Source organism: Ochotona curzoniae, unplaced genomic scaffold (genome assembly GCF_017591425.1).
Source record: "Ochotona curzoniae isolate NIBS_2020 unplaced genomic scaffold, NIBS_Ocur_1.0 scaffold_3208, whole genome shotgun sequence".
Classification (NCBI taxonomy): domain Eukaryota; kingdom Metazoa; phylum Chordata; class Mammalia; order Lagomorpha; family Ochotonidae; genus Ochotona; species Ochotona curzoniae.
Window position 1 is genome coordinate 3,943,752 of NW_024467106.1, and position 20,109 is coordinate 3,963,860.

Genomic DNA, 20,109 nt, shown 5'->3' on the forward strand with positions numbered 1-20,109 from the left:
TCTCAGTTTTCCTTCACTTTTCTTATCCACCTTCATGGAAACAGGGTGCGCTCCACACTAGCCCAGGAGAGGCAGCACCGGGCTCAGGCTCAGCCATGCCTTCAGCTGGTTTAGAAATTTTGATTTGGTTTCTCTCTTCATGAGCCAGTTTACTGGTCTATTTATTTATTTATTTATTTCTCTTTCCAAAATCATCAACTAGGGGCCTGTGGATGAGGCTGGTATGGCCCAGGAAACACCTTAAACTTTTTAAGTAATCTGGGCATTTCAAACAGTTCAAAGAAAATGGACTTTCGAAGGTCTTTTGGTGCCAAAGTATTTTGAAATCCATGCAAGCAAGTGGTTTCCAGAAAGTTCATAAAGATTCAGATTGTGAGGAAAGCTATGTGTGGGTTTCCAAGTTTCTTAAAATTTTTATTCATTTGGGGCAGAGAGACAAAAGGAAATAGAGGGAGAGAGAGAGATAGGAGAACGCTCCCATCCCACTGGTATACTCTTCAAATACCTGCAGTGGTCAGGGCTGGGTCAGTGCCAACATGTGCCCAAGAAGGCACGACTCCAATGGCCAGCAGTGAGAGCCCCTCTTCTCCAGGCTCTGTCTGGCCGGATCCGACCCATGCCCCATCTGTCTCTTCCCACAGCTGGCCACAGCAAGATCCCACAAACAGGCTGATTACAAGGGTCCATGTTTCCCTCGCATCAGAAGGCAGCTCAGCAGGGTCCAGGGGCTGCAATGTACCTTGCAGGGGCCACTCGATGGTGTGGTTGAGGTCCAGGGAGGGCTGCGTGGAGAATCCGGCGCGGAAGTCGATGTTGCTAACTCCCGTTATTCTCACCGAATGGCGGCCACTGCTGTAAACCTAGCAGAGGTCACACCCACGTCACTACTGAGTCCTGCCCCACCCAGCACCCCAGGGGCAGGGCAGGAAGTTGCTGACCTGACTCGGCCCCAGGTCAGCAGCCGGTATTTCCTAGCCTTGGCAGACCCATGTGCCACCCTAATCCCCCAGTATGTTAAAGCTCTGCTTCCCTCACCCACCCGTGTCAATCTCAGCTTAGAGATTGAAAGACAAGTGGATATAGCTGCCCTATAGTACTTTCCCTATAGTACTGACTATGGCATCCAGTAGGTGCTCAAGCAATGCTCGCGCACTGCCCAGGGGAGCACCCTGACCTCTCCCAGGACAGTCTCCAGTTCCTAGAACTGAGCGAGCTCTGTTCACCCAACAGCTCTGTCCCTCTGAGCCATCCCCAGTCCAAAGTCGACCTGGTGTCTCCTGCCTTCTCCACTGGGTCCCAGGTTAGAGAGTTACCCACCTCTGAATTATCCAGTCATTTCTCAAGTCCTCCTTACCAACCTCAAACCACTGTGCTTCTCACCAGGCAAAGCAGAGCACCCACCTCTGTTTTGGCCCCTTTCCTCCTCTTGGGGTGCCCACACCATCACGCAGGCCCCAGGCTCCCCACAGCAGGCAGAAAGGCCATGGCCCCAGCTGGGAGACCTGAGTCTCTTCAACCCCCTTCCCCAGAGTCGTTACCTTGATGGACCACAGCCCAGGGTGCTCAGGCTTGAAGGCCACGACCTTGGCCGAGTCAGGGATGTTCAGGAGGACATTGAGGCCTTCATCCTTCTGCAAGATCCTCCCTGTACGAGGGCCAAGCCACCAGTGAGTCCCAGACCCGTGTCCCACCATTCCCAGACTTCCCAGCACTGACTAGGGGGACGCACCCAGATTTCAGGTCCCTGTCTCTCTCTGTCCCAGCCTTGTGGCTCCCCAGGCACCAGCTGCACATGGGCCCCTCTAGACCTGGCTATCCTCCACCTTCTCCAAGCCAGGAGCCCAGGGTACTGGTCTGCTGGCCTTAACTACAGCTTACTGGGAAGACCCCAGTGGACCTGTAGATTAATTCCTGTTGCCTCTTCTTCCTCCTCCCTCTGTCTCAGCCCCTGCACCCTGGTTCCCATTCCTTGCCAGGCCTAGACCATTCATACCCAGTGGGTCCCGGACTTCAATCTGCGGCCCTGGCCCGCTCAACGAGACGGTGACCTCCTTCAGACTGGGGTCAAAGGGAAGTCTCCACGTGTGCTCGCCCGCCTCCTCATGGTCCGTGGACAGCAGGTGCACCTTGGAGGCCTGAACTGCTGACTCCACCCACTTCAGCACCTGAGAGGTAGGTGGGAAAAGCTGATGATAACAGGTGCATATGATGCTTGGCCCACCTGAGGTAGGTCCCTCGCCAGCTGCCAGCTGTGTGCAGAACCTGTTCCCCATTCAGTTGCAGGTAGTATACAAACCATCCAGCTCACCCCTGGCTACCACACCCTGCTACTGTTCTAGCCCAGGGCCAGCTACACCCAGAGGTCTTCTTACACTAAGTCCCTCCAACCCTGGTCATGATCTTCAGGAATCTGTGGGCTGTGTCCTCTCACCCAGCTGACCCAAGATCTTGGGTCAACTGCCCTACCCCTGCTAAGGCTAGATCCCCCAGTCACCCTCCAGGGAGCCACACCCCCACATGCCACTCTCCTTGCAGGAAGCCCCCCATCACAGCCTGAGAAAGCTCTGCTGGCTGAGTGCCCCCCTCGGCTACAGCCATACCCCGGCCACACACATGTCCTGTATCCATGCAAGCTACAGTTTAAGAACAAGAGGGCTTTGAAAAATGCAGGGAAACCTGCAAGCAGAAAACATGCTTCTCGGGGCGCCAACTCCGTGAGGTCAATGCAGCTTGCTGTGTGTGATGCGCATTTGCCAGGAATCTTCTGACAACCTCGGGCATGCAAGTGTTTCCATTATTCTTGCGTCAAAATAAACATGATCTTGAGCTTTTTGTCCTCCACAAGTGCATTCATTAGAAACATGCCATTCCCCAAGTTCACAGTGTTGGCAGTGGCTGGGCAGGGCCTCCAGGACAGTGTTAGTGTAAGAAGACAAAGGGGGACCCTAGCTATAAACCCCAACCCTGTTCTGACACAGCAAGAAGGGCTCCAGCAGGCAGCTCTGCTTGATTCAACTGTCCAAGCTCCAGAGCCAGAACAGACGTTCCCTGTCCAGGATGCTCTGCAGATAACAGCGGGAGATGCACCTGTCCTCCACAGGCAACTCGTGGTCACCTCAGCCCCCAGCTCCCTGGCCAGCACTGGGAGGGGCCGAGGAAGTTATCCGTGGCGTACAAGAGTAACAGGCTACACTCCTACTCAAGGGAACCTGCAATGAGAGACAGGAGCCATCCGCCACACCTGAGTCATCTCATGCCAGGCCCAGTGCCAACTCCTCAGCTGTGACAAAGGCCCCAACGAACCTGACTGCAGATTGGTCCCCGGCGCCTCCCCCGGCCCCCTCCAGGGCACAGAGAACAGCTGCGCAGGGATTCAGAACCCAGTGTCTGGGTGGGAGGCATGCCAAGGACAGTGTGAACTGTAAGAGAACTCGAAGTTGGCAGAACTGCCAGCACTATGATGTACCTACCTACCTGGCAGGGTAAAGCAAACAAGACGTTAGCATTTTCTGAATCAGGATTTCCACTCCTACCCAAATGTCAGAGAGAGCTGTGAGTATAAAATCAAATAAACTAAACTAAAAAAAGAATCTGCAATGTGACATTTGAATTGAAATGTCAGTGTTAGAAACGGCGTTATGGTGCAGTAGGGTAAGTGACTGCCCTGGTTAAGCCAGTTTGAGTTCTGGTTGCTCGACTTCTGATCCGATGCTCTGCTGATGTGCCTGGGAAAGCAGTGGAGGATGGCCCCAGTGCTTTGATCTCTGCACCCACATCAGAGATCCAAATGAGGTTCCAGGCTCTTAGCTTTGGCCCGGCTGTTGTAAGTCTTCGGGGAACGGACCATGCAGTGGATGAAAGAGCTCTATCTCTGGAGCTGAGACACACCAAAGCCAGCAGCCAGGAACTCCACCAGGGCCTTGCTGGTGTCTGGGATTCAAGCATTTGGGCCATCCTCTGCCACTTCCCAGGACATACATCAACAGGGAACTGAGCTCCGGGTCAGAGCAGTTGGAACTCTAATCTGGGCATCCGGGCATCCGGGCAAAGTGACAACTGAGCTGCTGCCAATGCTGCCCATCATTTTTTAGGTGGGAATTATTGAGAAGTAGCAAATATCCCGCAATTTCAATAGATTAGGGACCTTCCAGAAGCTCACAGAAAATGTGTATCATGAAAAAGCTTAAAAAAAAAAGCTATGCACGGCCTCCAAAGACATTTTTTTTTTGCACCAAAATAAACTCATCTTTTAATTCCATGCTCCCTCATACTTTGTGAAGTGCCCTTGTATCTCTGAGCACCCTCGGTGATTAGCTGCTGCTTGCCAACGCCAAGCCACTGGAAACGGCTTCCTGGAATCCTGTCTAAGGGAGCCTCCACCAGGGAAAGCTCTATGATGGATTAGCAGTGAGTGTCTGCAGAGGATATGGGGCTTAGAAAGCCATGTCTCTCTTGCCACCCCTAGCTCCGTATCAGGGTCCTTCACCTCCCCACTGTGGGATCTTCCACAGAAGACACAAGAAGAGGACCAGGAGGCTCGCTGGAGATGGAGAGGATGACTGTTCTGTGCAGACTAAGCTGGAACATATGTGGTGAGATTTCCGTTATCACAGGATAAGAATTCTGTGTTCTAACGGCGCATCTGTTGTTGCAATGGGAGCTCCTGCTTCGTGCTTTTCTCCGCTAAGTCACGTCTCTCTCGACGGGGTCCCACCTGGCTCTTGGCTCATGCAGGGTTGGGGTTGGGGGAGCAGCCCCTGGACGTCCTCTCCTCTCCCCCTCCCCTGCCCCACCCTGGCCTGGAGAGGCAGACAGCAGTTGGCGGCTCCCCTGACAGCTGTGACAGCTCTGGCTGGGACCACAGTCCTCTTCTCCAGGGCCTGGGCCTGATCAGGAGTCAGGAGGAAGTTGCTGCAAGGTGACAGCACCTCCAGTCTAAATTTACCTCAGCGAGTCCCACTTGCCAGCTCGGTGTCTTCTCCTCGGGGGTGCTAGTGGGAGAAGGGAGCCCACACAGCTCAGGCTGCTGACCACAGCAGGGCTGTGGTTCTCTTGCTGTCCAGCCTGCCCAGGTCCCCTGCAGGGTTAGGCCTCTAGGCACCCCCGGGGGCACCAGAGCAAACCCGGGGAGCTCCCTGAGCAAAGAGATCTCATTAAGCAAGCATGATGTTTGTTTGGCCAAGGCAGCGGCTTCCAGATGTGAGCAGGGCCGGGAGAGGGTCTGGGAGCCAGCAGCGTGTCCCAGTCACGGGGAAGGGACAAAGGAATCTGACACTGCTACCCTGGCCAGATGGCTGTGGCGAGGCCCTCCACAGTGGATAAGCCACCCGCCCTGGTCTCAAGGCTCTTTCCAGGGACCCTGTCATCCAGGACGGCTGAGGCAGCGCTGAGCTGAGCCTGGGGGCCCAATGGGCCACAGAATCACAGATGAGAAGACTGAGGGGCAGAGAGTCCGGTGCCGCAGGTGGTGCTGGTTCCAGGCTTTCCTACTGAGAACATGTTGCAGACCAAGCTCCTACTATCCTAGGCCCTTCCTGAGGTCCCGGCCTCAGGCCTGGGGCTTCCCATTGACTGTCACCATCTGTTCAGGCTCTTGTTAACCCACTGAGCACACAAGGGGCTCAGTTCAGTGCCAAGGTCACACTGCAGGCAGCCAGTGGCACTGCAACCCCCAATGGTCAGGGGTCTCCACAGCCCTGACCACCACCCAGCCCCACTTCCCACTGGGCGGGCCTAGGATGAGATCACCTCTGGGCCCCTCTGCATCCATTAATGGGAAACACCTGCTTGGTGCCCCGACCCCACCCTCACCACGCTGGAAGGCAAGTCACCCTTCCCCTAGTTGATGTGCACACAGTCTGGACAATTTGCTGTTTGTACCTGGCTGTGTTGGACAAGGTCAGGGACAAGAGGCAAAACAGAAGAGGGAGAAGATGGGGGTTAGGGGCGTGCTGAGCCTCGGCCGGAGGGTTCTTGTGTCAGCCTGTGTCTTGTCCAACTGTGCACTCCCTTGAGCCACCTTCCTCCCAACCTTGCATCTGTCTATTAAAGGATGGTCCTACCCGCCTCCCCAGTTTCATCTGCTGCAAAGGAGAGGGTCTCCTCCCTCAACTCGCCCTGGACTCTGAAGGGGGTTCCTGGAGCCAGGGAGGCCCAACTCCCCAGCTGGAAAGAGCTCGGCTCCAGGCAGAGCACCCTGAACTGCAGCGGACTGCCGGCTCCACATGTGCACCTTGCACACAGCAGGTGTCTGATGAAGCAGCACAGCCGTGGCTGCCCTCCTCCCAGCTGGAGCCCCTTGACTCAGTGGGGAGGGGGAGCAGTGAGGGGAGGAACATGACCACAGCTCCTGCTGCTCCAGCCGCTTTCCCAGGCTTGCTGAACGTCTGGGAACATCTGGAAAGGGCTGGGTCCAAGGAATTAAGCTAACGAACGACAGGAGTAATGCATCCGGGAAGCAGAGAGGTCCACTCTTTCCAAGAGGCAGCTGGTGCTGGCTGTCCACTGTGCCACCAAGTCAGACACACTGTCCAGCTGTATGCCCAAGACCAAAGGCTGGGCACCCTAAGGAGGAGCAGGTGTGCACCCCCCCACACACACACACACCCTGCTGGCACGTCCTGCTGGAGAGGGAGACTGGGGAGCCAGGCTCTGTCCTACCTACCATTCCTCCACCAACCTGCCTGGTTCCCCTGTGTCTGGTTCATGCCTAGCAGAAGCCCAGTCCCGGGCACAGCTCAGCTCCCCACAAAGCGAGGACAAACATCCTTGGGCTCTGGAACGCCTCCCACCCCTGCCTGGGGCTCAGGGCCAGGGGAGGCTGACGTGCCAGCAAAGAAAGCTGAATGTGTCGCAGAAAACCGTAAACGCCATCTGTCAGCAGGGAGTTAGGGCATGCTAATCTAAACACGGCCCTGGAGACCGTTCTCTGCAGCTCATAAATATACAACACACGAAACCCTGTACAGCGGGGCTGGCCCGAGGCCACGGCTGGCCGCAGAGGCAGTGCCTCTCTGCTTCCAGGGCCTTGGGCGCAGTGGAACCTGGTTCCCGGCACCTGCTACAATGCACAGCCTTCTGAACAAGGTGCTGGGGATTTGGTGGCAAATGGGACCCATGGGGGATCACCCTTGGGGGGCTCACACTCCATCGACAGGAAATGATTGCTCAGCCATAAGATTACCATGATAAAAAAAACAGCATGGGAAGCTGGAAGAAGGTTCTAGAAAGAGACTGCATCCTGACAGGCAGTCATGGACGGGTTCCATGAGAAGGTGTCATTCAGCTCAGACCAGAAAGAGGAGAAGGAGCCTGGTAGGGAGGGGCTGGAAGAACCTGCTGCATGTGCAAAGGCCCTGGGGTGGGGACAGGCATGCATGAAGCAGCGAAGGAACAGCCAAGGAGCCAGGCGGGCAGTAAGTCAGGACAAGAAGGGAAGACACAGGCAGGGAATGTAGAGCTCAGGCAAGGAAGCAGGGGGCAAGAACTGGACAAAGCAGATCGTCAGCATCACCGCCAGGCTCTGCTCGGTCACTCCTGGCGGCAGCATGAAAGCGGCCATGGTGGGAGTCCGCACAGCGCATGCACTGGCATCCCGCTCTTCACAGAGCATGGCTGAGTCACGCCCCAGCAGACGCTGCAGGGGTCCTCCCAGCCCAACCTCAGCCTCTTCATCTGGGAACCTCAAAACCCCCAGCTCCGGGGTTCTGCACCATGAAGTTATAACAGAGTGGCACCCGGCTGTGACAGCTAGTCGATCCAAGGTCCCTGCCTTACCCAACCACGGACTCTGGCCCAAGACAACACCAAGGACTCACCTCCGTCACCTGCTGTTTGTCCAAGTGGAACACCTGCCCAGAGCTGGTGGAAGCAATCTCCTCAAAGGCCAGGTAGCCAGGATGGGTGCGGTCCCCACAGTCCCCTGTCAGCACGAAGACTACCTGGAAGACAGCCAGGCAGTCTGCTCACAGCTGCTCTAGGTGTGTAGGAGGGAAGGGGTATAGGGGCAAGGGCAGCACCCACACCAGGGTGGCATGGCCTGGAATGGGCCCTTTCCTCTCCCTGGGCTCAGGGGACATCTCAACAGAATGGGAATAATGAGGGTAGCCAGTCCCTTGGGGTGGGGGGCAGACGCAGGTAAGGAAAGCCAGGGCCAGGACTGCTGTGAAGTCAGCAGCACAGACGGGCACGGGGGTTAACGGATCTGGGACTGGTCCTGGAGGAGGCAGTTAGAAACAGCCTGAAGAGTCAAATGTGAACCAGACAGAGGGCAGTGTCCATGTCCCAGCCCCAAGGGCTTGTGCACACACATGCACATGCGTGTACCCATTTCTCTCAGTCCATGCTGTGACGGCCCCATCCCGCCTTCCACTCCTGAGACCCAGAGAGAGAGGAGGGTAATGAGTGACAGGAGCCAGAAGCAGAGGCCACGTGGGACAAAGATGGATGGCAGGGCGGGTGACAGTGTGAACAGAGGAGGGAAGTATGCTTTGTATCAGGGATGAGATCCACCAGGGCCCAGAGCCTGGGAACACACTTGAAATCCACCAGGCCAGCTAGGGCCTGACAGGTGGCGGCGGCAGCCAGCGAAGGCTGACTCCCAGTCGGCCAAAGAGAAAGACCAGGCCCCTGGTCCCGGCTGGGGCTCCTCTCAGCGTAGCGCGAGCCAGCCCCAACACCCTGACTCCTCGCCCCTCACTGTCCCCACTCCTTAAAGCCAGCACCCTCACCTGTGACTGCTTAACCTGCAGGAGCCGCAGTAACTCCTCCTTTCTGTGGTGGTCCTTAGCACGGGCGTCCGAGAAGACGTAGATGAAAGAGCCAGGGTTGGCCACTTCCACGGCAGCCTTGATGGCTCCCACGCTCATCTCCGGGCAGTCACCGCCACCCTGGAAGACAAGAAGCAGGTCAGCAGCCGCCTGCCCCCTCCAGCCAGGTCCTGCTGGGGACACCTCAGAAACAAATGAGATGTGCTGTGCCTCAGTCGCAGCCTCCACCCCTATAAACTGACCCCAGAGGCGGCCAACACTGCCCAACATGACTATCCAATGAGCAGAATGATGAATGGCACACGGGGGAGAGGATGGGGGCTGCAGGGACATCTCACAGATGTTAGTGTGTGAGCCATATTAGCACAGGCTCAAAGGACAGAGGTGGTGCCAGGAAAGGGGGCAGGGCACGTGAGGGAGAAGCATTGAAGTTGTGTACCATTTTTCACTCAAATTCTCTTTGGCACCTGCCCTAGCACTGACCCCCAACAATACGCACCCCCTCCCTCCCTGCCCAGCTGGCGGCGGGGTGGCACAGCTTGGGAGCACACATTTGTCTGGGTTTGGTTTGCACACTCAGCCTGCACCTGCAGAGTCTGTGGTCAAGGGTCCCGTAGCAGGTGCTGGGGACATGGGAGCTGCCCCTTGCATGTTCCACCCACTCACCTCACAGGTGGGAGTCCCTTGTGTGTTCTGGGTCTGTTATGGACCCAGGGCAGGGGGATCTGGCAATGAGCTACACCCATACCTGGGTGTCTGCCTTTCAGAAGCTGGTGGTCTTGGTGAGGGGAGAGTGGACAGGACAGGTGCTGAGCCAGGACATGAATATGGCGGCCTACAAGCCCATGTGACTGTGGGACATTTGGCTCAAGGCAAGACTAGGGGCCTACAGGGACCTGCACCAGCTCCCCCACACCTGCAAAAGGGTGGGCAGGGATGCCTCCTCCTCCTCCACCTGCTTCATTCATCCACTAATACCAGCACCTACTACATGCCAGGCCCAGGCACAAGGGCCCCAGGAAGCAGAGCTGTGCAGGACCTGAGCCAGGTACAGGCCACGGCAAGTTGGGCCAGGCAGTGGGGAAGTCACATCTCAGCCCCTCGCGGGGGCAAAGACCTGAGTGTCCGGCGTTTCAGGGGAAGAGCAACTCAGAGGGTCAGCGGTCATGGCCAAGGCAGCCCACCTGTACATAGAGTTCCCTCAGCTCCTTCTGGAACACAGCCGGGTCTGCAGTGAGGGTCACAGGGCCGATGTCTGCGGGCAAGAAAGAGAGACAAGTGCAGGTGGGCCGGGTGTCCCAGCCCAGGACATCTAGTGCCAGGGGAGCCCAGAGAAGGGGCAGATGGCCACTCCCGGCCTCCACCCTGAGCTGTGTCTGCTGTCTGTGAGAACAGGACTCGCCCGACTCTGCCACCACAGCCAGTCTATCTCAAAACAAACAGCAGCCAGGCCAACAGACCAGAATGTAAGCTCTGCAAACTCCGGCATGTAAAAACGGCAGCAGTGCAAACAATGATGGACAACCATGCCCCATGTCAGCCAGGAAACGGAGCTGCCGGAGGGTTCACCCACAGCTGGTGGGAATGTGGAATGATGCAACTGCTGTGAAACCCACGGAAGGGGCTCAGACATCATCTCCCCATTCTGACCCCGGGTACGACCCCAAGAGAACCGGAACTGCGCCTCTGCACCTGTGCAAGCAGCCGGTCCTGTCCCAGATCCAAACCGAGACAGCCCAGTGGCCTTCCACCAATGCTTAGATAAACAACCGGGGAAGGTCGCCCAAACAGGTTCTACTCAGCAGTGCCACCATCACCGCCACAGGGAACCCTCCTGGCAGAGCACTGCATGAAGGCAGCACACGCAGCAGTGTGCTTCCAGCGCAAATTGACCCAAGTTGAGAGCTGAGGTCTCCTGAGACCGGGGGAGGGGTGAGGGGCGACAGAGCAGACAAAACGGGCAGGAGAACAGGAACAGAAGAGTTACCAAGGGACCATCTGAGCAGCGAGAAGCACTCAGTGTCGCATGGGGAACAGGGTTGGTCCCAAGCACACCCACTGACAAGCATGCGTGTCACTTTCAAAGGGAGCAGTCAACGGAGCCCATGTTGGGGCACAGCAAGTTAGCCCACTTGCCTACAGTCCCAGCATCCTAAATTCGAGCCAGTTCAAGTCCTGGCTGTTCCACTTCCAAGCCAGCTCCCTTGTGAATGCACTGAGGAAAGCAGCAAGTGGTGACAGCCCACGTCCCTGAGCCCCTGCCACCCACATGAGACCTGGACAGAAGCCCAGGCTCCTGACTTTGGCCTGGCCCAGTCCCAGCTGTTGTGGACATTCAGGGAGTGAACCAGTGGATCTATGTGACTCTGCCTTTCAAATAAAGAAAGAAATCTGAAAAGACAAAAAGAGTGTTTGGGCCAGACATTTGGCGCAGGGTTAAGCCCCCACCTGGGACACCTACATCCTAAGTCGGAGGGCCGGGGCTCTAGTCCCAGCTGCTCCACTTTGCAGCTGTGCTCATGGGAGCAGCCGGCGACAGTCCCAGTAGCCAAGTCCACACTGCCCGCAGGCGAACCTCGGATGAAGTTCTGGGCTCCCAGCTCTGGCCTGGCCCAACCAACAGCTGGGGCAAGCATCTGGAGGAGTGACCCAACAGATGGAAGTTCTCTCCATAAATCTGTCTTTCTCTCTCTCTGCCTTTCCAATAAAATGAAAATAAATAAATAAAAGTTTTATGGATTAAAAAAACAGTAGTCACGAAAAGCCGCCATCCACATAAGGGTTCCAGTGCCCAAACATGGGGCTGGCCACGCCAACACACCCAGCACAGGATGGACACCCGATTTCTTAGGAAAATATTTCATTTGTGTCCCTGTTCAAACTCTTGTCATGGACTATTTTTAGTTCAAGAGTTCCAAATCCCAGCTACCCTAAACACACACACACACACACAATAGCTCAGCAGTAGACCAAAGTCCTTCATGGAATTAATTCTAAGAAGGAATTATCTCTCTGCTCACTCCCAACTGCCATGGAGGGGTCTAGAAACTTCTGGAGCCTCGTCCGACCCCAACACCAATCTGGCCCTGTACTCTCTCTACAACATCTCCACCCCTACCTTCCCAGGCCTTCCTGTGGCCTCTGACCTCTGCAGCAACAGCTCAGCCCTCAGCCTTTGGGAACCCCACCCCCAACTACAGGCCCTCCACCTGCCCTGGGGCCTCATAAAACGCAGTGCCCTGGCCCCTGCCTCGGTTTCCCCAGCTGTGAAATGAAGCCACTTTCCTCGGCCTGAGAGTCAGGGAGAATTCCATGATGCCAACAGGGAAGCACCTGGCACCAAGCTGGCCATGTGGGGGTGGGGGTGAGAGAGTTCCATGTGGCACAGACGGTCAACGGCAATTTCAGAGACAAAATACAAAAGTGCATGATATTTAAAACATCTTTTAACTTACAATCACGCTAAATCCGAGAGGCACAGAGAGAATGAGTCTTCCATTCACTGGTTCACTCTCCATTTGCCCTCAACAGCAAAACGGACAGGAGAACAGGAACAGAAGAGGGGCTGGGCCTAGAATTTAATCCAGGTTGCCCACAAGGATGGCAGGGCACTGGAGCCACCATGCTGCCTCCCAGGGCAGGCGGGAGGTTTCTGCCTAAGAACAAAGCTGGCGGCAGGAGTTGGAGGCAGGACTCAAACCCAAACACTCTGACGTGGGAGGAGGCTCGTCACAACAGGTTAAGCCCCCACCCCAAAAGGTGGGAGACTTTCAGAAGCTGGATGACTCAAGTCCAATGTCATTTTCGGTAGCTGCAAAAGCACCTCCTCTGTGGACATCTCCAAGCACCACCTTGCCCGTTCCCAGGGCGTCCTCGGGTCTGTAAGCTTTCAGAGCGAGCGACAGGATCAGAGCATCTTCACGGACGGCAGCATCCAGGCACCCACTCCATCACTCCCTTGGGCACAATTCCCTAGGCCCAAGGCAAAGGCATTGGTGGCGAAGGCTTTGCATGTAAATTCAACAACCTCCACAGAGGCCTCTGGTTCGCAGCTACTCCAGCTCCCCAGACCCCGCACCTGCCAGTGCCAGAGGAGGAGGTCATGGTTGCACCACCTTTGTTCATGTCACCCCCATTCAGGAATCAACCCAGTCCTGGACGCATGGGCCACAGACCGCAAGCTGTGTGCTCAGCTCCCGGGCCTGGCCTGGGGCGCCGCTCAGCTCATTCCTGCTCCCCTCCTCCCACCAAGGAAAATGAGAGGAAAGGAGTTGGTGAAGCTGAATGTTGTTGACGACATTCACCCAGTGGGAAAAGGGGCCTTGGGCAGTGGTCCCTGTGTTTCATGGGTCAAGGTCAGGGACTGCTCTATTTTTTGCTGAAAGACCAGCACAGGGGTGTGGGCTGGGGCAAGCATCGTGGCACAGCAGAATAAGCCATTGCCTGTGACTTCAGCATCACATATAGACACCAGTTGGAGTCCTGGCTGCTCCACTTCCCATCCAGCTCCCTGCTAAGGCACTTGGGAAAGCAGCAGAGGATGCCCCAAGCACTTGGGTCCTTGTACCATGTGGGAGATCTGACAGGAGCTTCAGCCTTGCCCAGCCCTGACTGTCAGAGCCATTTGAGGAATGAACCAAACAGACGGAAAGTCTCTGTGTGTAATGCTTTCAAATAAATAGCTCTTAAAAAGGAGGGTGTGGACTGGGCATCTGCGTGGGTCTACCTGTTCATATAGAAAGTGGCCACCTACATTAATCCCTGCCATTTTCAGTTTTCTTTCCTTTTTCTTCTGTTAAGTTTCAAACAATTGTACTGGGTTGAGAAAGCCACAGTCTAGGAGGCTGTGGTTGAAGGCAGGGAGACCCAGGTGCACAGCCCCGGGGTGGGAGCCGGCGGGACTGTGTGATCTGGGAGCGGTCAGGGTGCACCTGGGAGACCAGATCCCTGAACAAGACTCAGCCCCCGCCCCCAGCAGTCTCCTCGTCCCTCCTAGCCTGTCCCCGTCCACTGCCCATCCTGGGGAGCTTCCGGGCCTGGGGGATCTGCTGAGCCAGGGGAGGCCAGGGCAGCCTTCCCAGGGCCTGGGGACCAGCCTCCACTGCTGCGCCGCAGGGAACACGTGTCTGTGAAGCCCAGAGCCTGATGAGCGTCGGCCAGGCTGGCTTCCTGTGGATCTAGCCTTCTGGAAGGGAGGAGGTCTTTACCCACACAGCTGCACCTCCAGAGTCCAGCAACAATGCACTTGGGCAAAACCAACTAGACCACTAACTCAGGTGCCCAGCACTACACAGTCCATCGTTTCAAAAGTGGGGAAAGTGGAGTCAGTGCTGTGGTGTAGCAAACTGATTTCCTGTTTATAGTGCTGGCATGCCACGTGGGTACCGGTTCGAGTCCCAAATGCTCCACTTGCGATCCAGCTCCCTACTAATGGCCCCTGAACCATGAGGGAGACCTAGAAGAAGCTTCAGCTTCCTGGTTTTGTACTGGCCCAGCTCCGGCCATCGTGGCTATTTGGGGAGTGAATCAGCAAGTGGAAGATCTCCCTGTGTCTCCTCTCTCTCTCAGTAACTCTGTCTTTCAAGTAAATAAATCCTTAAAAATTAATTAATTAATTAATTAAAAGATGGGAAATTGAGGCTGAGAGAAGACAGCCCCTTCACGCTGAGCAGAAAGATTTAGCGCAAGAGTTCCTGGGATGTCTCGTGTGGGCAGTGACCTCACCCCTCCCGGTCACCACCAAGCACCCCACGCCCACACTCAGTACTGGGGTAAAGTAAGCGCTCAGGTAAACACTGAAATACTGCCACTCAACTGAGTGGGCAAATCAGCACACCAGGAAACTGGACGTGGTGGTGTGGGGCATGTGGGCAGATGGATGAGACCCAGGCAGGGTGGCCACACTGGCTGAGGGGACACAAAGGGCTCCCTGGCAAAGACCAGAGGCGAGAGCATGGTGAGCATCTGCTCCAAGCTCACACCAAAGCAGGCTCCCAGGAAGCTGAACAACGAATGCACACACGGGGCAAGCATGATGGCTCAACTGGCTAATCCTCCACCTCCAAGGACAGCATTCCAAATGGGCATCAGTTCATGTCTCGGCTGCTCCGTTTCCTATCCAGCTCCCTGCTTGTGGCCTGGAAAAGCAGTCGAGGATGGCCCAAAGTCTTGGAAGCCTGTGCCCACGTGGGAGACCTGGCTTCGGATCAGCTCAGCTCTAGCCACTGTGACCACTTGCAGAGTGAACCAGCAGACAGAAGTTCTTTCTCTCCATCTCTTCTTCTTCCTGTGAATCTGCCTTTCCAATAAAAATAAATAACTCTAACAAAAAAAAAAGGAATGAAGACAGACAGAAGTGGAGCCCCCCTTCTCGGGCTCTCAGCTGCTGCCCATCTGTCCTGGCACTCCCTGGACAGGACTGCACTTCCGGACGTCATGAGGGGACAAGAGTATGGAGGGCTTCTCACTCCCCAGGCTCCTTGTCACCCACTAGCAACTCCAGGTAGCCACAAAGAGGTGGGGGTCCCCACCCCCTCTTTCTCCGTTGCTTACCAGGACAGGGTGGCCACTTCCAGATGCAGAGGGCAGGGCCAGCCTGGCCTTGGTGCTGTGTCCCCAGAGCAGGGACCTCCTGAGCCCCTCAGTGTCTTTCTTGCCCCCTTGCTCCGTACAGAAAGCCCCGACTACCTTCTGCCTTCTTGTGCCACCATGGCTGCTGCGACATGGCCATGTCGCACCACGTGTGCCACAACCCTGTCACTGATGTTGATCCATTTCCTGTTGCTCTGACACCACACCTGTGCCCGGGCCACTTGCAGAGTCATGGGCCAGGAGGCTGCAGCTCCAGTGGATGCTGTGGAATCTTCTAAGCTACTCTTGCTGCTGCAAGCCTGGATGTCCTGGACTGGGGACACGCACCCCCTGACCCATCTCCCTGTGGCCACCGCGCCACGTATGCCTGAATGCATCCCCTTCCTGCAAAGAAAGGTGTGTGCCTGAATCCATTCTCTTTTTTCTTTTTAAAGGTTTTTTTTTTTTATTGCAAAGTCTGATATACAGAGAGGAGGAGAGACAGAGAGGAAGATCTTCCATCCACTGGTTCACTCCCCAAGTGGCCCCAAAGGCTGGAGCTGCACACCAATCCAAAGCCAGGAACCCGGCACATGCAAGGTGAGGACTTGAGCCACTGAGCTACCATGCCGGGCCCAATCCATTCCCTGCTTAAAAGGATGCCAGTCATATTAGTCAAAGATTCCAAGACAACTTCACCTAAACTCTACCAGTTACATCTGCAGTAACTCTGCCCAGGTAAAGCCACAGTCGGAGGTCCCAGACCTTCTCTGCATTTTGGAGGGATACCATTCAGCTCAGTGATGTGGGAACTGGGTCCCAATGCCGGCCCGACAGAGATGTAACAATGATGACAGTGACAGCTGCTCTCGTCTTATCACTTCCTAAGCACCAGGTTCACTTCTAAGCATTTGATACCTGCTCCTAAACGCCCTCCAGCCACCTGTGACCTCCACTCCCAGCTGTCCCCACTTTACAGATAAAAATATCGAGGTCCAGAAAGGAAGTGGACCTGCTCACGAAATTAATGACTTACAGCTGAGACGCCAATCCGAATCATTCTGAGCCCAGATCCAAGCTGCCAACCAGCACAAAACCGCAGAGGCACACAACTCCCCGCCCCCTACACTCCCCCGCTGTTCCTAAGAGGTGGGCACTGGCCAAGCAGCTGGGCAGATGTGGTGTGCAGTCAGTTGTACCGAGGATTAAACCCCTGACCGTGGGACCCCTCCAGCCGCCCAAAAGCCTGACCCACAGCCACCCTATCTAGAAGCACCAAGGGGGGAAAGGGTTGTGGCCAGCCTGGGGCACGCACGGAGGAACAGAAATGACCACCATGCACCATAGAAAGCGGGCAGCTCTCCACTGCCCTGCAGCCAACACAGCCACACCCACAAACCCAACTCGGTGACCACCACCAGGGCTGCAGCCAGGACCTCGTCATCTCAGGTCTCCTAGTGCCTGCTCTTCTCCCACCTTCCTTCTCAAAGTGGGGTTCTGCCTGGCACCTGCTGTGGGGACCCCAGGCAGAGCCCAGCTAGGCTACACTGGGAGCAAATGGTGCTCTCTGCCTGCCCCCACTGGACTCAGTGACCCCTTCTCTCGAAGGCAGAAGCTGGGTCGAGGGACGTGGAGTAGCCTAATCCCAGCCAGGGTCTGGGCGGGTGTGTCTCTTTTGGTGACATCACCAAAGGACAGATGCGGTGGGGCAGGGCCCTGCTGGCTTAGGACCTTGCTTTGACTTCTCCTCACTGTGCAGGAGTCCAGAAACAAAGCCTCTGCTTAGGGGCTCCCCAAATCCCTGAACACTCTGCCCCAAGTGCCCCCACCATCTCCACCTGCTGCGACCCACATCATGCCAGCCTCTGAGCTGCTGCTGCTGCTTTCCCTCTGCCTGGGCAGCTGCTCCCAGCCACACCGTCCAGCTCCTCTCCATGTCACTCCCTGAGGAGCACCCCAGAGGAGCTGCCTACCATGGACCTGTGTGGCTGTGCCCAGCCCTCCAGGACCCTCCCTGAGTGGGTGAGCATGTAGCGGTTGACCCACCCCAACCAGCCCAGCTCCTAAGGAGCTCCAGGCATGCACAACCACCCTGGCCTTCCTCACCCTTGGACCTGCCCCTCAACACAGCCCTCACGGCCTGGCCTGGCTCATAGCTCATACATACCACATACACACATACTCACAACACACACACACACACACACACACACAGCCGGTGCACAGCACATACGCACACACAGCTGAGAGTGTAGCCCACTCATTGGCAGCCTGACCTGCCATGGTTACACTCTCAGCCCAGGAAACAGCCTCCCATGCAGGGACCCCATGGGGCCACGCACTTCTCCCAACGGGGAAAGGATCAGGGACAACTTGGCCAAGCCAGGAAGGCCACCTGCGAAAACTTGCTACCCAGGGGGTTTGAGGTGGCTTTGTGTTTCTGTTTTGTTTTGTTTTTTAAAAATGCTTATTTTTATCAGAAAGCCAGATTCACAGAGAGAAGGAGAGACAAAGTGAAGATACATTCCATCCACTGATTCACTCCCTGAATGGCCACAACAGCCAGAGCTGAACTGACCCAAAACCAGGAGCCAGGAGCCTCTTCCACATCTCCCATGCGGGTGCAGGGTCCCAAAGCTTTGGGCCATCTTCTACTGCTGTCCCAGGCCACAAGCAGGGAGCTGGATGGGAAGTGGAGCTGCTGGGACAAGAACTGGCACCTGTATGGGGTGCTGCACTTGCAGGTGGAGGATTAGCCAGTTGAGCCATCGCACCAAAACCCTGTTTTCGTTTTTGTGTTTTTGCTTGATTGTTGTGGGGGATTTGTCATGCTTAAAAATCAGGAATGAACATGTCATCCTGCCCTACCCTCATGAAAACCTCAAATCAAGCCCCAGTCCTAAAAAGGCACTCTTCAACAATTGTTTAAAAACGGGATTCAGACACATATTTCACATAAAACATGCTCTCCGTGAACTTTTCCAAGCTTGTCCCTGCCTTGCAGATAGCATACGTAGAAAAAGTGAGATGTGCAATTAGGAGAGATGAGACTCTGTCATCATTTGGACCAGCTGTGCCTAGCAACCTAAAATCCTTTAAGAAATGAATCCTCAAAAACTAGCTTACGAAAGCTTCAGTGAAAAAGGCTGAGAAGAAAATATAGGAAAACAAGTTGCTTTCCAACATGCTAGCAATACTCATTGGCAAAAAATGTCATGAAAAAAAAATCCCAGTCAAAATAGTAACGAAAAGCAAAATATTTAGAAATGATCTTTAAAAGCAATGGGTGGAACTTTTAAGGGGGGAAAACTATAAATCTTGACCAGGAGAGATAAGCACACGAGTAGAGGGGCCGACGGGAACAACCATATTTCTTAAAAAGCAGATTCTCCCCAAATCAAGGCAGAATCATCACAGTACGGAGGTTTTAGGAGGCCGAGTGGGGAACGAGGTTTAACGAGCCTTCTTATAGTTCATCCACAAGAATAAATACTCGACTGTTTTAAAAATGGAGACTATGGATAATTGGGAAAAGCTGCTAGGCTGCAGAACTCTGGGCATGGGTGGAATCTTGAAAGACGAAGGTAGTGGGACGAACACAGTGGCACAGCCAGTTATTTCTCCGCCTGCAATGCCAGCATCCTATGTGGGAGTCAGTTCAAATCCCAGCTGTTCCATTCTGACCCAGCTCCCTGCTTGTGACCTGGGAAAGCAGTGGAGGATGACCCAAGTCCTTGGGACCCTGTACCTGTGTGGGAGACCTGGAGGAAGTTCCTGGCTCCTGGTTTCAGATGGGCTAAGCTTCAGCCATCATAGCCATTGGGGAATAGACCAGCAGACTGAAGATCTCTCTCTGTCATTGCCTCTCAAATAAAAATGAATAAATCTCTTTTTTTAAGCCAAATGTAGAAGACCTTGTTCTCAAGTCCATGAGGCTGTTTCCCAGACAAACACAGGCACCACGTCCCAATGGGCCACATGTGAGCCCTTCAACTGAGCAGTTACACACAGGGAAAGTGGGCAGAGGAAGCCAGGGCGGGCACTGTTAGATCAGGACACAGACCGGCCAGCGCAGGCAGGAAGGGGTCACAGGACCACAGCAGAAAGCTGCTGACATCAGCACGAACCCACGGTGAGCTTCACAGTCACAGTGACACGCAGATATCCTTAAGACACGAGCTACACAGGGTCAGCTGGGAGGCAATGCCACCTCAGTGGCTAAGACAGCCTTGGCACACACACTGTGATGCCTCGTGCCACGTTCCCATTAGAACTGGAGCCCCTGGGACCCGGCGCAATAGTCTAGTGGCTAAAGTCCTTACGTTGCACGCACCGGGATCCCATATGGGTGCTGAATCCCAGCAGCCCCACTTCCCATCCAGCTCCCTGCTTGTGGCCTGGGAAAGCAGTCGAGGACGGCCCAAGGCCTTGGGACCCTGCACCCGCGTGGGAGACCCGGATGAAGCTCTTGGCTCCTGACTTTGGATCGGCACAGTACCAGCCGTTGCAGTCACTTGGGGAGTGAATCATCGGACGGAAGATCTTCCTCTCTGTCTCTGCTCCTCTCTATATATCTGTCTTTCAGTAAAAATAAATAAATCTTTAAAAAAAATAAAGAATTGGGGCCCCTGACCCAACAATGAACCTGGAGCATCATATAATGTCATAAAGGCAGAAAGAGCTCAAAAAATATATAAATAATAATGAAAATAATTTTTTTGAAGATCTATTTGAAAGAGTTGCAGAGCGAGCGACTGCTGGCCATCCAATG

The 20,109-nt window shown here is 55.1% G+C and overlaps 1 protein-coding gene across 1 annotated transcript in view; it reads right to left on the reverse strand.

Annotated features, from left to right (window-relative positions):
* The window catches only part of HMCN2 (hemicentin 2), a 120,903-nt gene that overhangs the window by 93,311 nt on the left and 7,483 nt on the right, over positions 1–20,109 (reverse strand). Inside the window, exons 3-8 of the mRNA XM_041004683.1 lie at positions 9,953–10,023; positions 8,730–8,888; positions 7,818–7,940; positions 1,994–2,165; positions 1,539–1,645; positions 740–860 (exon numbers count right to left, since the gene is read on the reverse strand). Of these exons, the coding sequence (XP_040860617.1) occupies positions 740–860; positions 1,539–1,645; positions 1,994–2,165; positions 7,818–7,940; positions 8,730–8,888; positions 9,953–10,023 (753 nt within the window). The remainder of the gene's footprint in view (positions 1–739; positions 861–1,538; positions 1,646–1,993; positions 2,166–7,817; positions 7,941–8,729; positions 8,889–9,952; positions 10,024–20,109) is intronic.